Below are 18,272 nucleotides of genomic sequence, written 5' to 3' on the forward strand. Positions count from 1 at the left end.
GAGAGAGCTTAATCAAATTTCCTCTGTAGCTGCTGTGCTGTAGTGGGAGGAGTATCCACTTAGATATATATGTCCCAATAGAACATCCAGTACAATCTCCAGACACGGCACTGGTGCTCTTAATGTTACTGACAGTAATGATAACAGGGTTTTCCTAACAGTTCAGTTGGATACCTGCGTACAAAGACGACGTGGCACTTAGAGATTGCATCCTCTAAATTGCGTCTTAATTCTTGAAGTACTTAACTACAAATAATTCCCAAGTTACTTTGTGATACAACTGCAACAGAATGGAAATTATAGAGGCACAAGTTGCCCTTTCACTGCCTCAGTTATGCAGGCAGATTCCCTGTCAATTCACATTCATGGACAACAATCGCCAGGTGATTTTGAACCATTCAAAAAAATCATTTCCTGAGAAAATGTGTTCTACAACCCCAAACACTGCCGATAAGTGTTGCACTTCAGGAGACAAGGTTCATGTCTGCCAGAAATGGAATGCAACCCAGATAGCCTCAATTTGTTAAATACAATTTTCTCAGGGCCTCTAAGAATAATATTAAATTTAGCACTAAAATGAAAATCTTTACATACTTTACCTCCAGCATGACCACACAGATTTGTTTGACACACTGGATGATGGCTTCAGGGGTCCCAGAGATTGTCACTGCTCGTTCCGTGGAGTTGGGCAGCATGTCTCCTGCCACCTGAACCTGGGCCCCTGTGGACTGGAGTAGAGTAAGGGGACTTTGAGGGATTTGCATGTTGACAGGATTCAATTTAAGCACGCAGGCTGCACTGTGCAGCACTCTCAAGAGTACGGGCGCTCACTTCTGCAAGGAAATTGAAACTGAAAAGAATTTATCAGCCTTTTTAACCCACTCTTCCATGTGCAGGCTGTACAAAAGACCCTACCCCTGCACGACCACCTTGTTATTCAAGATGCCTATCTTGGCCTCGTCTTTGATATTGGCGTCTGCTGTGACGTAGCCATCTGGAGGCACAACATGTCGCTTTTTGGACCATGCTTTTCGTGCTACATCTTCGTTTTTTTATTTACCCGCTTCCATTTGGTGACATCAACCTGAAGGCAGCGTCAAAGCGCTCCCCCACTTTTCAGATAGTGGAGCTTTTATACACAGTATGTTCATAGTGGTTATTAGACGATAACAAATGTCACTGGCTACCCTATGCTGTCACTTAGCGTGTTTAAAGCTGTGTTGGTTATTTAAATCATACTGGCAGCGTGGCTCTAGGGATGGCAGTGTTGGATGGTGGTTCCACCACTTTGATGCAGTTTGAAACAGCTCAACAGTTACGGAAACGCTTTGCATCAAATTTTCAACAAACATTAATGGCTCCCGGTAGATGAATCACACCAACTTTGTTGATCCCCTGTCATTGCCTCTAGCCCCACCAAGAGGTTGACATTTATGTTGTTCAGAGACATGCCTCTGAACTGTTGGGTGGATTGCTACAAAACTTTGTACAGATGGAGGTGCCATGGTAGCCCTATTCCTAAAGCACATTACCAAAGAACTGCAACATCTATCACCTATCCCGTCTCTTCCCGGCCCTGTCAAAACATACATTCCCATACACCTAGGCTGTGTTCTAACTTATGTTTCAAAGGTACATATTTTATATATTTGTTTATGACATATCAAAAATGTACTTGAAATCCACATGTCCTTGCTGTTTATCTTATTGCCTTACTGTCACTTCCTTTCAACCAATCATATATCAGATGGGGTGGGACTTATCACCCTGGCAACCCAGACAATGGAGAAGAAGTGTATTTTGATCCAAAGCTTGACTTTTCCCAAACCTAACAAAGTAATTTTGATGCCTTTGCTTTACCAAGCTTCTAACATATAGCTGTAGTTATGAAAGTGTCAACCAAAGTGTGATGGTTTGGGGGGGAAAGTGTCTTTTAAAATTTAAATACAGTTTAGTTGTATAGGAAACAAACATATGCTCTTCCTGGACTCAGTGTCACAACATGGTGGTGGTCTGGTGACACCCGGTTGTGATGTAGCACTGTGCTGTGTTACCTCCCTACATCATTGCGCCGCTCTTCTCTCGATGGCGGTGGAAGTATGATTATGAGACGGGTATGGTTTTATTTTTTTTAAATGATCAGGCTCAGCGTGTTGGCACGGTGACATTAGCATTTAGGTCAAAGCACAATCATGTAGCCCCAGCAGAGCTTCTTGATCATAATCTATATACGAGGGCATCCTTATCTTTGTGTAGATTCCCAGCATGTTTTGTGCCACTGCAGGCCTCGAAGTCGCTCACAACAGAGATAATCATCTGCTGATGTCTCCCTAAGCTTGGAGACTACACTAAAAATATTACACAATATAGCCTTACTTCCTCTGAATGAGTGCATGTCATCCTGACATCATTAAAGCCACTGATGAAGCAGTAGATAGAAGCTAAAACAAGCATTTATACAAAATATAATGAGTACTGCTTGTGCGTCCATCCTATGAGACTCATCAATCAAAGTTTGATTAATTGGAAAAAAAAAACAATTTCAAAATAACATGAATCAGTTTTCACATTTATCCGACATTAGACTGTTAATGATGAATGTAACGTTCAGAAAACGTAACTAACACAAAGGGTGCATCTTTTGCTGCATTGCATCTTCTCTTTGTCTTAAAAAAACAAGGGAAAAAACTCATCTATCGTCATCGTAATCTATTGGTTATCCATAAAATGTCTCACATACCTCTCTCATTTCTTTTATTTTGGAGCCTCCTTTCCCTATGAGGGAGCCGCACTGGCTGGCTGGCACAACAAGCCTTAAGGTGACGGGGGGCTTGCTGGTGGCTGGGCTGTTGCTCATGGAATTGATTATGTCCTGGAAAACAACAACACATATTTCATTTTGCACGAATAACATTTTCTCAGTGTGACCCCAAACATTCACGGTGTTAATTGTGTTAGTAATGACTATTCATACAAATCAATTTATAAACTTGAAAGTTGGTACAAATGAGCCGCTAAAGCGCATTTGTTTCACTCATCATCTCGGCGTTTTTATCTTCTCCGCTCGCCGAAAGAGCTCCGTTCGTTAGTTTGAAAATAACTAGCCTATTGGTCCTGCACATTTTACACAGATCAGTGAGGACACAGCAGTCAGTCTCCTCTTGGAGGTTCCAGTCACAGTAGTTACACAGCATCAGTTTGATGAGTGGCATCAAAGACGAGATCAGAGGAAGAGATAGCTCAAAGGAGACTACTTAAATCCCCCTATTAAAGTTTAGCGGTAACAGATACCTTAAACACATCCACTGTATATACTTTACATGCCCTATCAGACAAGCCTGCTACATTTTTTATTGACGACAAGCATTGCGTATGTAAAATAAAAACAAAAAACGTTTGCGGTCCAGTAACAGACAGTTTGTATCTGCTGTTTTAAACTGAAATATCCATCTAAGCAGACAAAAATTCAGATAAAATGACTGTTAAAACTCATCTACAGTGACGCAAGTTTCACACAACAATAATCCTTTCATCAATACCTCCTCAAATTTGTAGGCGATCATAGCGAAAGCCTTGAAGATGGTGTCTGTTGGTCCAGTGATGGTGACGATCCTCTCCGGACAGTTGCCTTCAGAAATATTGATACGTGCTCCACTCTGAAAAACATAGCACACACATATAGTTGATGGAGTCGATGCAGGTGACCTTAATCTCGGAATGGATTTTTACCGAATTTGAATAATCTATTCACCGATACTGAACATGATGCCACACTAGAATTACATGACAGTAGTCTGGAATAAGATGTTTGCATTGTTTACTGATTTTTTTGTGACTTTGCTGTGGAAAAAATGCACATATTGCTATTTTTTAATAACGTAGACGAAGCTTTTAATAAACTAAAACCCACCTCTTCTCGCATCTTTTTAACTGTTTCTCCTTTCTGGAAAAAAAAAATTAAAATTAATAATCACGATTATGAAAATAGTGAAAACAATGTATGGTTTTAATGCACAAGTGTAAATAAGAATGATCTAAAAATAGTAATAATAATAAATGCATACCTTTCCAATTATACTTCCAACCTCCTGCAATAAAAACAAAAAGAGAGAGAACAGTATGATAACTGCTGGCTACTGTTTGTCCTGAACAAGGTGTGAACTGTGCAGAGGCATGCAGAGGATAAACACAGCTTCATGGCGGTGTTGAGGGTTCCGTATGCATGTAATCACTTGTGATGTGCTTAGTGTGGCACAGTGGTTAGAGGGCAGAGAGGCAGTGCTGGCTGCAAGCGTCAACACTCCCTGACCTCACCTCAGTGAATGTGAGGGTTACAGCCATTGTGACGTTAAAGCTGCAGGCTTCACAGCGGCAGGTTCTTCCTTTGGCGTTCATTTATCAAGCACTATGCAAAATTTCACATTCAAGTCAACACTTTCACTTCAAGAGAAGCCCCAGCTACGACCCTTCTTACAGTACAGAGCTTTTATCTCCCCCTTCTGGCAATGAGAGAAATTACACAAACACTGTTTATGTGTGCTTGTGATGTTTGTCTTCACCATTGATCGCTTTCTCTTTCAGAGTATGATCCTTCCTCTGAACATGAGTTTCTTGTTTACCGAGATGCTTCTTAGGTTTTTTAGCCCTACTCCTATTTGCTGTAGCCTATTCTATCTGTGACTGCTTCCATCTTCAGCTCTGGCAAACCAGTTACTGCTGGCTGACAAAACACTCATCACTACTGGTGCACCAATGAAGGAATGTCACCACAGAAACCAGATTTTAAACTCTAGTATACTGCAAAATCCAGAAAGATTTACCAGGCACTGATAGCCTTAATCAGCATTGTGTTAACTTGCTTATCAGGGCTTTGATGGAGCTGTGAAAAAGTATTTCCCCACTAAAGATATGTTCTATTTTTGCACATTTGTCACACTTAAATGTTTCAAATCGTCAAACAAATGCTAATATACGACAAAGACAATGAAAGTAAACAGAAAATGCAGTTTTAAAAAGGTGGTTTAATTTATTGAAGTAAAATACTGTCCAGCTATATCTTTCCCAATGCGGAAAAGTAACTGCCCCTTTAGCTAACGATCTACTAAATGATCAAGTTCATTTGGCAATTGGTTTCAGTTTCACCGGCCACACCAACATATGACTACTGCCAGGTTTGTTGAATCTAAACATCACTTAAACAGAACCAAGAACAGAACAGCATGAGACAAGAACAGCAGGAAGGTACAACAAGAACAGATGAGAAACAAAGTCATTGACATTTACCAGTCTAGATCTAGAAGGTTACAAAGCCATTGCTAAGGCTCTGGGACCCAAAGAGAACCACAGAGAGAGCCATCATGCACATATGGAGAAACATGAAACAGTGGTGAACCTACGAATGGCCGGCCGACCAAACTTTCTCCAAGAGCAGGTCGACATCTCATCCAGGAGGTCTCAAAAGAACAGCAGGCCTCACTTTCCTTAATGTAGGTCTGTTTACATGATTCCACAATAAGGAAGACACTGGACTAAACCGGATGTATGGGAGACTTGCAAGGTGAAAACCATTCCTGACCAAAAAGAACATCAGGGTTCGTCTGGCATTTGCACAAAAAAAAAAAAAAAAAAAAAAGATCTAAATGAGCCCAATAACTTTTGAGATAACATCCTGTGGACTTATTAGTCAAAGGTGGAACTTTTTGGAAGACATGGGTCCATCTGGCATAAAGCTAAATACCACATTCCACAAGAGGAACATGATGCCAGCAGTGAAACGAGGAGGTGTTAGTGTGATAGTTTGGGGCTGCTTTGCATTCACCGGACCTGGACGACTTGTCATAATTGATGGAACCACGAATTCTGCTCTCTATCAAAAAAATCTTCCTGGAGAATATCCCCCCCATCAGTTCATGACCTGAAGCTCAGCTGTTATGCAGCATGGCAGTAATCCAAAGCACAGAAGCAAGTCCACCACTGAATGGCTCAGAATGAACAAAATTAAGGTTTTGGAATCAAAGGCTGGACTTGAATCCAACTGGCAGGCTGTGGCAAGACATTAAAAGGGAAGTTCATGCTTGAAAACCATCTAATGTGGCCGAATTAAAACTATTCTGCAGTGAAGAGTGGGCCGTTTAGCTGCAGTTGTTGCTGCCAAGGGTGACCCAGACAGTTATTAGGTTTAGGGGGGTAATTATGTTTTCACAGGGGTGATATAGGTTTTCAATAAATCTTCAATAAATCATCATTTTTTAAAATTGCATTTTGTGTTTTGCGCGCTATCTTTGTCTAAGTACATGTTAGTTTAATGATCTGGAACATGTTAGTGTGAGAAATATGCAAAAACACAGGACATCAGGAAGGTCGCAAATGCTTTTTCACAGCACTGTACACATAAATGGATGTAATAGACTTTAATTTATACGTTGAAGTCCCCCACTCTAGCTGTAATGTACAACACTCTTCATTCCTACTCAAAAGATGTACAGCAGCTTAGAAAAAAAAAAATCTCTTTCTGCTTTAAAAGGGCTTAGATGTAGCTCCACACCATTACTTCGTTTAGAATGCCTCGATCTATATAGTGCCTGTTTCTCTCTTCAGTCAAGGCAGCTCTGTTCAGACAGTAAAGCTACTCTACCCTACACAATGGCAAGTTGTGACATTCAACCATACGTGTTGGAACTAATTCTGAAGAATAATGACACAGAAAGGCCTACAGCTCCACAAGCTGGTTTGTTACATATGAAACCCCAGAGGTCTGAATCTGCATTTTTAAGACAGTCATTGATCATGATGTATCTTTAGCATATAAAAAGTTTAAAAACATGTTGAGGTTAATTGGTGATTCTAAATTGTCTGTAGGTGTGAATGTGAGTGAGCTTGGTTGTCTGTCTCTAAGTGTAGCCCTGTGATAGACTGGTGACCTGTCCAGGGTGTCCCCTGCCTTCACCCTGAGTCAGCTGGGATAGACTCCAGCCCCCCGCGACCTTAGTGAGGGTTAAGCGGTGTATAGATAATGGATGGATGGATGGACATGTTAACAAGGTAAAAAAAAAAAAAAAAGAAAAAAAGCTTTTTATCGGAGGGGTTGTTAAACAAGACAAGAAAACCAAGCACTCAATTCAGACAGCTAACCTAACAGTAAATCCATTAAATACAATCACATTTTTAATGCAAAAGTAATGCTTCAAGTACACTGAGAAACGTGTGCCCAAAACAAAGAAAACAGCTCGAAAACTAAACCACCACTTCTAGAAAACACATCTGCTCAAGTCCAGCAGGGCACCTGTGATGCTATATATACTCTACCACCAAGTCTTTCAAATGCTGTGGCCAGAAAAGGGGGCATGAATACGTAATCCAACCCAGTAGTTGCTCAGTTTGAAGGATAGGCTCTTCCTGTGCTGTGGAACAGGGATGTGGGTCATTCTGCCAAACTCCTCCCTTGTGGCAGTCGTGGCTGTGGCCCTGCCTGGCTGCAGGGTTATTCAAACAATTGCCAGGTCACTGGGTTTGCAAACACCTACATGAGCAGCCACGCAGCAGATGAACCACATGGGTACTCATGGACTGCTTGGCACACGAGACAAAAGGAAGATGTTGGCTCCAATCTTCGTGGCACACAATCCACCGACATGGCAGCTCCGTGGAGATGTGTAGTGCAGGGTTTCCAGCTGCCCAGCTGCCAGCAGACCTCCCTAAAGACTTTAGTACTGAAACTGAGCTACTGCTACCGAACAGTCATTCTGTTCTACGCATACTTTGCCCTTTCACAAACTCTGGGAGGCCAAGTGCTTGCAGCTATTAGGTGTCAGAAAATCATGTGCAGCGAGGGCAGGAAACCACAGATTGATCTTACACAAGCAGGCAGCACACATACCAACTCTAATCACCTCCTAAACAGAAGAAAGGAGAGAGGATGCTACGTAGAAGTGCCTGAAAAAACAAATCGACAAGATGTTGGTGCCCATTTACGGGTTATGCCCTGGGAAATCTGGAAACACTAAGGGTAGACGGGAACACACTGAGCGGAGTCGACAGATAAGAAACACCGCAATAGAAGTGTATCGCTCTTAAAGCTTGGAAGTGGAGTCTCTACTTGTAAAAGCCTGTGAACCTCAGTAAAACTTGTTTGTATAATCACACAATAAAGTTAAGTAAAGCTAGAGCAGAGCAGTGCTGTGGTAATGGAAGGATAAATACATCTGCTGCCACTTAGTGAGCGCAGAAATGTTCTTCCACCAAGAAACAGCAATTGGTGGAAGAGTAAAAAGAGCCAGCAAGAGTCCTGCATCTCTTTCAGTGCCATTATACAGCATAAAGGATTAAGAAGCTGCAAACTACCATGGGAGCTGCAGAACCAGCACCTTTGTTTTACTCCCAGATGGATGCTGCTGTTTAGATGGAACCTGTTGCCATGGTGAGATTGGGCAGAACATCGGACCAGAGGGATCGGATGAGATGATTGTCTTATTTTGTTGATCTTTCAGAGCGAAAGTCAGGGTCAGGCGCAACCAAATATAAATATGGTTCTTTCTGTCAAACAACTCGAGACTGTTTTTTATTTATTTATTTATTTATTTATTTTTTACAAAAGTAAAGCTATTGTTGTGCAATGATTTTAAATTAATTTTGAGAGCGGCTGAGATTAGTGCGACTTAAGAAAGGCCCTTCAGGGATTTGGTACTGCATTTCCTAAATAATGAAAATTGGAGAGGCTGCTATTAGGCACGACTGTGGGCCAAACTCCAAGAAGACGCTGGATCCCACATTTCCAACAAGGCAACCAATTGCATATATTATTGCTTCAATCTCCATGCACATAACTTGTTTATCGGGCACCTTATGCCTTCGTTGGACAGTGGAGAGATGAAAGGCAATGAGGGAGGAGAGCGATTGGGAAATGCATGCAACAGAGACTGCTATCTGGACTCGAACATTTGCTGTTCATGGCCGCTGCCTCAACCCACAGGCTAACAAGATACCCTCACAGGTGATACTATGCAGCCAGGTCTATAGGTTTTTGGACAGTAATAAACTTTTGATCATTTTGCACACCACCACAGTGGATTTGAAATGGAAGCAATCAAGATGTGATTGATGTGTAGACGTATTGTGATAACCGTTCAGGAATGTTTACATAATGCAGCCTCTATATTTCCATAGGATTAAAAGTAGTTGGACAATTGACTGATAAGTGGTTTTATGGTCGCCTCAAAATTAAGGAGAAAAAGGTCGACATACAAGTGGTGTTCATGGGAAGTCTGTAAATGTGTCCCAAAGAGATGGTGATTCAAGTGAATGAGGCTATGATAAGACTAAACAAAAAAAAAAATAGCCCTATCAGAGAGGTAGCAGAAACTTAACAGTGGCCAAATCAAGAATTTCTCAAAACAAAGAAATGCACTGCCAAGCTTAGAGGCAAAACTGAAGGCAGAAAGACCCACAATAGGCAGCAACTGAAGGCAGTTGCAGTCGGGGCCTGGAAAAGCATCTCAAGGGAGGAAACTCGGCATTTGGTGACGTCCATGGGTTCCAGACTTCAGGCAGTCATTGACTGCAAAGGATTTGCATCCAAGTATTAAAAATAATCCTTATATTTATAATTATGTCAGTTTATCCAATTGCTTTTGAGCCTGTGAAACGGAAGGGACTGTGTAAAAAATAGCTGCAATTACGAAACAGTTAATGCGATATTTTAGTTAAACCCCTTGAGTTAAAGCTGAAAGTCTGCGCTTCAATCACATCTTGACTGATTCATTTGAAATCCACTGTTCTGGTGCACAGAGGAAAAAAAGAAAATGACAAAAATGGTGTCACCGTCCAAACACTAACACATCTGTGTATACATGTGAATTCCCAGGCTGAGTCCTACTCTGCATATAACCAGTAAACTGGCCTCAAAAATCAGCAGTGGAGTGGAGCAATATGTGTGTGTAGAGGGACCTCATTTAAACAAGTACTGCTCCGAGTCCGGCTGGTTAATGAAAAGATCATCAATGATTTAGAGGCCCCTGCAATGAAGAAAATAATCCCCTCTATGTCATATCCGCAGCCACTCTGTGCCTACTTACTTTTCCATGCATGAGGAGGCGGATGGTAAGGGTGACATTGAGGCCACCCTCTGACTGGACTTTGGTGGGCTCCATGCTGGGAGAGGCGAGACTGGTCCCGTTATAGGATGTCCTCAGAAGGAGAAGGAGTACGGTGGTGTTCCAGCCAGCCAGTCACCTGCCGAACCCAACGTCACACAAACATACATGTTAACACCGTCACACGTGGCTAAAACAGGCAAAAACGTGCAAGGGGGTGCAGTTCTGTTGCACTGGATGCACAAACTCAACTTTGCAGTCGTAGTCAAGCTGTAAGAATCACAGCACATTAGTGTCAAGGAAGTCCAGTGCTGAATCTTTAACGGATCTTTCTTTAATGGTTCATTAGTTTGTGGCAGTGTGTATTTCTCATGTCTGCAATAAAGAATCATTTGGGTCTGTTTCTTGGGATTTATTATGCACGAATGCTTAAACAGTGAAGACTTTTGGTTAAAAATAAAACACTGGAGTGTTTGCAAATGCAGCACAGCTAAAAATCACTTTATGAGTGTTTGCTCCGTGAATGATACATAATTGTGCAGAGAGATAACCAAGTCACACACAACCCCACTTGGTTATGTATTTTTTAATTTGCTCTCTTAAAATAACTAAATAACCTCAAGTTTTGTTTTTAATTGGAGACCACATTAGAAGAGAGAGGACTGCTGCTAAACTCTTACATGGCCGATGTAAGGATACATCAGAGACACGTTCCAAATTATGGTACTGACCACTACAGGAGCAAAATTATTCAAATCATTTGTCACTGAGGACTGGACTGTGGAGACTAAATGATAATGAACACATCGACTAAACTCCTGAACATGAATGTCTCTTTGTAATAACGTTCGCTTGAAGGTGCAGCACGATGACTTGCAGAATCCTCAGTGGCAAAGTCTTCACTGGTAAAAGGCTCTTTGCTCTGAGTCAGACATTAAAGTCTTCCTCCTGTGCCCTCATTACAGTTACTCAAATTACTTTGCTCTCCTCTGCCTTTGCTATTAAGGCAAAGGCAAACAGGCCAGTCTGTATGCATGGGCGGCTGTGCCAAAAAGTCAAAGCTACTTTTTTGGTGTAGAATAAGTTATAAGAAAGGACTTTGTGTTCCGGTGTGCTCTGTCTTGTTAAGTCTATATTATGTATAAGCCTATTACAGCGAAAAGACCAAATAAAGAAAGAGTTGCTGCAGAGTTGCCAAGTTAGGACTGACCTTTATTTATGTGATTTTTTTTAACACCTCCTGTATCATATGATAAAGAGACTTCATTTTCTCTTTTCCAAAATCCCCAAGTTGCTTGAATAGCCGTCCCTCCGCCACAAGTGTTGCTCTGTAAACCTCTGGCTGTTGTCATTTCACACAGACAACATGATCCAAATGCTTATTTCAAGTCCGTATCCGATACAGTAGACTGCCTGATGTAATCACCCACCCTGTTGAATTTCTGCTGTTATCATTACCTGCAAGTTTAGTGTTTAATGTTGCTAGAGATATCAAACATCCCCGGGGTATTCTCCCCAATCTCTATTTTCTGCTATTCTTTTTTTTTGTGTGTGTGGCTTGTTTGGCTATGGGTTCTAATTTCCAGCCAGACACAACCTTAGGCTACTGTTGTTCTTGTGCTCATATGAAAAAAAAAAAAAAAAAACATATTCTGTGAAAAACAAAGATGAAGAGAGACTGTATAAATCAGTGTAACAGCCCCTCTTTGGATAACGAGGTAAAGTTGGTATTCATGGAGAAAGGAAGGATAAGGGTGGCAGAAGAAATGGTGCTATCAGTTCTGAGGCGAGGGTGAAATCTTCAATCAGATACTGAGTGGGTAAAGGGTGGGTGCTGGTGGGTGACCTCCAAAACTCCACCTATAAAATACTGTGGAAATGGTTTAGCCACTTTAGATGTGGATTCTTATCCATCACACAACACCATCAGGAAGGCATAGGATTGGTCCTAAATTCATTCTGCAGCATGACAAGAGCCCCACATGGAGCCACAGTCATAAAGAAGCATGTGCAGAGTCCCCACAGAGCTGTGACAACACGGGAGATACGTCCCCCCCCGACACTTCCCACAGCAAAAACATAAAAGAAACAGAAGACTGATGTAACTGAGAGATGCAACAATGGCTGTTTGCCAACACCTATACAATCATACAACATAGTATGCCAGAAAAAAGATTTAGTATGTCCAATACATCGTATATCATATGCAACGTGCCAAAAATACCAGGATGTCCCAGTACATCTAGTCTTATCTTGCAGTATGCAAGCCAGCATGTTTTTCTGATAATGCGCAGTGGAAGAAATGTCACATAGTTAAGTGTTGTGAGTGTTGAAGTACAAAAACATGTTATTTCAAACAAATATCAAAGCTTAAGGCGACCTTTTACAACAAAGTTGTATGCAGACTGCATGCAACAGTAAGTTCTTTGTAAGGGCAGCTGTATTCTGTACTTAAAGGAGAAAAAAAGAAGAAGCATGTGTTGTGGAATGCAGGGAATGTCTTAAACAAGGCTGTTTTTAATTTTTAAAAAATGAACTGTGAACTCATACAACCACTGGATCTATTGTGGAAAATGATGTGGGTCAGGATAGATTTCATGATATGTTAACTTGTTGCCCAGTGCATGAATGTGATGCTTTCCTTAATGTAGATAAAGACAGTTCCAGCATGAACTGATGCAGACATGGCACAAATTGGACCATACAAACAAACAAAATTAAAAAGAAAGAACAGAATGCAGACCCTCCCTATGAGTTATGTCCCCCCACTACTCAAATACAACCTTCATGGAACCAACTACTTAACTCTTGAACACCTGTGAATACCAGTAAACAGGTGAGCAATGGTGGCTTTAAAGGCAAAGGACTGATACATCAAATTTTGAGGTATTTATATTATATTGACATATTATTTTTTTAAAAAATAGCTTTTAGAGGCTTTGTCATGAGTGCCCTTAAAAATATAAGGCACTACATAAATACAGATATATTCGCGGATGTAAATATTTGGGGTCGTGCCACCACTCTCACGCGCGTGACAAGTTGCGCTTAAAAGGCTCGTGCGAAGTGACGCGTTACTGTTTCCTGTTTAATTTAAAAAACTAAACTTATTGCCATTAAAATGGATCCAGCGTGAAACTGAGAATAAGCCGAGGAAACTGTGAAAAAACGGAACGAGGCCAACAACACCGTACACGGCCAAGACGGACACTTTCAGGTGAAAAAAAAAACGCTTGCATCCGACAACACGGACGTAAGTTAGCAAGTGTGCTATCGAAGCTAGCAGCGAGCTAACGGTTGCTGCGCTGCTGCGATGGAAGCAACACACCTGGACACCTGTGGACCTCACGTAACTATTCATCAACAAGTCCATCCTGGAAAGGAGCTAAAATGAATGTTCGTCTCCATGAAGTGCCTTCATCTCATAAACGTGAGTAAAATAACCCTCTCTCCATTTCTTGTCTTATGGTGTCATTTTGGATACTCAAGTTGTCCGTTTAAAACGCTTTCAAACACATACTCATCTCCCTAAACTCAAATTAAACACGCGGATTTTTAAAATGTATTTATTTTTTGGTGTGTATGTGATTTGTTGTTGTTTACACACCTTCTGTGCTTGTTGTGTGGTTTGATATTGAGCTGTGGTGCAATGTGTAGTTGGCTTAGCAAATAATTAAAAAAAGAAATGCTGTTATTTATTTATTTATCAAGAATAACTGTGAGGTGTCAGTGACTTGATAGGTGCACTTGTAACACTGGTTTGATGTGAAGATGAGCTTTAAATATTAGGTGTTACAGGGTACGTATTCCATCTGACTTTTAATCTGTTTAGAAAAGACAATGCTGACCTCTTATGTGACTGATATGTGGCTGCTCTAAACCAAAAGCTCCTCTTATGATCTTGTGTGTGCCTTTTAGCATTAGTGTGACCGTCATAGCACGCCTGGATGTGCTTTTCAAGTTAGACACCCTTCAGAAAACCTGGATAGGCATAGCAGGGTTTTGGATAGGAATCAAATTAGACTAAACGACTGAAGTGACTTGGCTCATAATACTGTTAAAAATGTACTCAGTCCATGTATGACAGTAGGTTTAAAAAGAAGAAGAAAATGCTTTCTGTTTCTTACGTTATTGAAATTAATTTGGTTATTGCAAAGTGATAGATGTGCTGTCAAAACACATTACTGACAAAAAAGCAAATGTTGTGCTCGGCTGTGCTTTTTGCACCTCTCGGTGACACAATCTTTTCAAGCCAATTAGCAACACCTAGAGAACAGTGAACACCTTAATGTGCTGACTTATGGATGGGCAAAAAGAAAAAAAAACATATCTGCTCAGATAAATGTGTCTGACTTGCTTGCTTCAGGTCTAATGATCACAGTGTGTTTGCTAAAAGGTGGCAGACAGCGGGATGTGTGTAGCGACTAGAGGCGTTAACAAGCTCATGTGTCAGGTCACCATCTACACTCTGTCCTCACGTGGATCAGCTCACGACAATAAACTATTCAGATGTTGTATTGGTCTGTTTGCCACCCCTCTACACATTAGATTGCAGGGAAGCTGACATCATATCATGAGTATTATGTACTGAATCTTACTGTACTACTATTATAATTTTCTCCACATTCATTTTAAGTTATCTGTATCTTGCCCGTAGTGGTGCACTAAACCAAAAAAAGCAATGTTTGCGCATTTTTGCTTGTTTTTTTTTTTTTAAAGAGGTGTCCTTGTACCTTGGCATAACTTGTAAACTTAGGTTTAAGAGTTATTTTTTAAAATCTTTTTTGGTGCAGGATTGATGAGCTTGCATGCTGGTGACCTTGATGACCATTTCTTTCTCAGTTCACACTTAGTGTTTTGGGTCGTGAAGGTTTTGTGTTTCTTACTGTCATTGCTGACTCGACTTTAGAGTTGCCTGCAACGGAAGGTCATTGTCGACAGCACACAAACAGCATGGTTTTACCTCTGTACCACCATCACAGATACTGCATTAGCTATCAGTTCCTCGGGGGCTGAGCCGAGGCACATAAAGATTCGAGGGTTTGCTCTTGCAGCCAACAACAAAACATTTGACATGTGCTGCTTGTGGCTGAGACATTTTACAGCAGGGATGGCGTTCTGACGAGCTTATATCTTGAACGCTCTTAATTTGACATAAGACTGCATTATTAAATAAATAAGCAAAAGTATAATAGATTGTGACACCATTAGGACGAGGGTCACTGTACTAGACATTTAGGATATGTCACTGTGAACTAGATAGTTACTGTTTACTTAAATTAATATATGCAAACAAAAGTGCAAATAAACATTTTTATTGGTCGCACCAGTGTGCATTGATCAGGCCTGTCTGCGTGCTGCTCTTGGGGCAGCCTGAAGGTAGATGAAATCACTTGTTTTTAAATGAGGTAAATCTGACATTAGAACACCTTAGTTTATTCTTTTCAAACCTGTTGTTGGTCAGACACCTGCTGGAGTAACTGAACTCTGCCCCACTAGCTGGATAGTGTCTACTTATCCATGTGACGCATTTAGGGAACATCAGTAAATTGAAGCATCTACCAGTAGTCTGCATGTGAAGCATCAAGGGGACAATTCATAAATTGTAGCTTCGGGGAAACTGCATGAGTCTCTGCATGCACATCTGTTGCGCCATGGCTCTCACTCGCACAAGTAAATTCTCAACCTGGGAAAAAAAAAAAATGTGTATATATATAATAAAACAGCCAACATTAATGTATTGCATTTATTGGTAAGACAGTACTGAAAGCATGGCTGGGAGCAGAGCTTTCTCTGCCGGACAAAAATTTACATTCTGAATTGAAACGTTAAAAGACCACATCACCAAGAAGTCATCATGTGCAATGACAGGCGCTGCCCCCCTCTACGCAGCATTTCAGCGCCAGGCAGTGGAAAGTCGAAGTAGTGAGGAGTCGGAAATGACAATAAAATTTACCATTGCTTATAATGTAAGAATATGAGCGATATACAAATTTTAAATCCCAGATTATTGTAGTGAATACCAATGGGTAAATGTGCAAAATATTAATCGACTCCTTCATTCTTGTTTACAGTTATTGACATATTGTGCTATTAAAATACCAATATATATGGAAGCTGACAAAAAGAAGAGAACACATAATATTTAATACCAAAAGGTGCATTAACAGTGTAGCTATTTTGGTGCTATTTTGTTTAGTCTCTCAATTGATTGTTAATTCCAGTGGTTGTCTGTGCAGAAGTCAGGGATAGTGTACGTTTTCTCCATGTATTTCAGCAATTGTTCTGGTTAATAGTATGATGTTTAGGTTGGTTTTACTTCATACATTGATCAAATAAAATGTTTAACTTAACATGATGTGTAGTATAATGCATTTTATGTTGTTTTTGACGCTGAGGGTTTCATTGTGGCAATGCATGGTACTAGTTGGGGCCGTGCATTTACAAGTAGTAATTTACTAACATCAGGCACTAGGTTGTCAGTTATGTCACCCATAAGCATTACATCTTAAGATGAAACAATTCTTGTGTTCCCTTTCTGGCTGTCTTAATGTTAGAAAATAACTCTAAAAAAGGAGCAACCTCTTTTTCTGATTTGTAAGATGAAGTGACAGGTTTTGTATCCAAGCACTGATATGCACAACTAAAAATGTCATCAGTTGAACTAATTGTATGAGGACAATATGTGTTTCAGCTCAGGAATCATGATTCTACTCCAAAAGATTGGCACACAATCTTTTCACCCTCTCCTTTATTATTAGTATCAGAGTTAGTCACAGTAACAAAAGCCTGGTTGGTGGATCTGGGTGTTCTGGTGGCATTGCTGTATAGTTGTGACATGACAAGGTTATGAAGGACTGACAGCTTGTTTAAAAGGAAAAATTTCTGAATGACAGCGGTGTGCATTTTGAACAGTTTGATACTTTCCCAGTATATCTACAACATCTTGACCTGCTTTACTGTCAAACAAAGACATGGAAATCTCCCTTTCTACAATCACATGTCAATCCTCTTTCTGCGATTGCAGAGGCAAGGGGAAGAACTGAAATCCTTGTGGTTGGTGCAACAGGTCAGAGTCAAGTCGTCTGTGAGCCCTGCAATCCAGATCATTACAAACATTGGGTCTATTATGGATGGTGTTTTTAATTTTTAAAATCATGTCAATGGCGTCACGAAGATTTCCTTTTACCAACAAAGAAATATTTCTAAAATCAGAAGCTTTCTGTCTCAGTTTAATTCTACAAAATCTGCATGCATTTGTTCTGAACAGACTGGACTGTTTTCATTCTCTCCAATTAAAACTACTCTCATTCAAAATGCATCTCCACAAGTTCTAACCACGGCAATACAAACATAGCAATCAGACCACCACTAGCTCCAGTTGTCTGTAACCTCCATTGGGTGTCAGTTGCTTTCAGAATGCAATTTCAGATTCTCCTCCTGGCATATAAAGGTCTTAATGGTCGGGCTCAACAGTACGGCATGAGCTCAGTCTACACACCTGGAGCCCGCCCAAGTTACAAGGTGCTTCTGCTTCGTATAGTCTGTCCAATCTAGCATATGGTCAGATAGGATTTATCATCAATGAATGAGTCCATCCTTTTTAAAAAGCTAAATAAAGAGCTTGTGTGTGTGAGTGTGCAAGTGCTTCTGTTGCGTGTGATCCTAATAAAGCTTTATTGTGAGAAGTACATACCTTGAACTGCTTCTGTATAAAACTGTGCAATACAAACAAAATGTGATTTGATTTAATGCAGAGTAACAGTCAAAGCACCCTGTGTGGTAAAGCTATCGCAGGAAGACTGTAAGAGCTGCTTTCACAGAACATGTTAGTTTTCAGCAGCAGGACAAATGGCATCGTAATAAAAATTAGTAACCAGTCAAACTAAAGACCACAAAATTCATAGGGAATCGTGAGCCTGAAGTAGACCTGAGGTAATTTTCACATCATGATATTTAAACCACTACATTTGTCAGGTCTGTTGCTACACGTCATCAACCTGATGAAAGTTAAAAAAGAGGTTGAAATGATTTGGGATTTACAGAACAAGATAGCGAAAGAAAAGAGACAGAAACTGATTCTGCTGATAGAGACATGCTGGTATGACATTCTGAAGAAAACTCCTGAGGCCTAAGATATTGATTTTTTTTTTTTTTTTTTTTTGAAAGTCATAATCTAAAACC

General features: G+C 40.5%; 1 protein-coding gene across 1 annotated transcript in view; it reads right to left on the reverse strand.

The window, feature by feature from the left end:
* LOC103374015 (poly(rC)-binding protein 3) overlaps positions 1 to 18,272 on the reverse strand; it is a 44,566-nt gene that overhangs the window by 12,827 nt on the left and 13,467 nt on the right. The window contains exons 2-7 of the mRNA XM_008304029.1: positions 10,071 to 10,227; positions 4,065 to 4,088; positions 3,911 to 3,943; positions 3,540 to 3,656; positions 2,741 to 2,872; positions 600 to 728 (exon numbers count right to left, since the gene is read on the reverse strand). Of these exons, the coding sequence (XP_008302251.1) occupies positions 600 to 728; positions 2,741 to 2,872; positions 3,540 to 3,656; positions 3,911 to 3,943; positions 4,065 to 4,088; positions 10,071 to 10,145 (510 nt within the window). The 5' untranslated portion in view covers positions 10,146 to 10,227. The remainder of the gene's footprint in view (positions 1 to 599; positions 729 to 2,740; positions 2,873 to 3,539; positions 3,657 to 3,910; positions 3,944 to 4,064; positions 4,089 to 10,070; positions 10,228 to 18,272) is intronic.

The sequence above is a fragment of the Stegastes partitus genome, unplaced genomic scaffold (assembly GCF_000690725.1).
Source record: "Stegastes partitus isolate 25-593 unplaced genomic scaffold, Stegastes_partitus-1.0.2 Scaffold2120, whole genome shotgun sequence".
Taxonomy (NCBI): Eukaryota; Metazoa; Chordata; class Actinopteri; family Pomacentridae; genus Stegastes; species Stegastes partitus.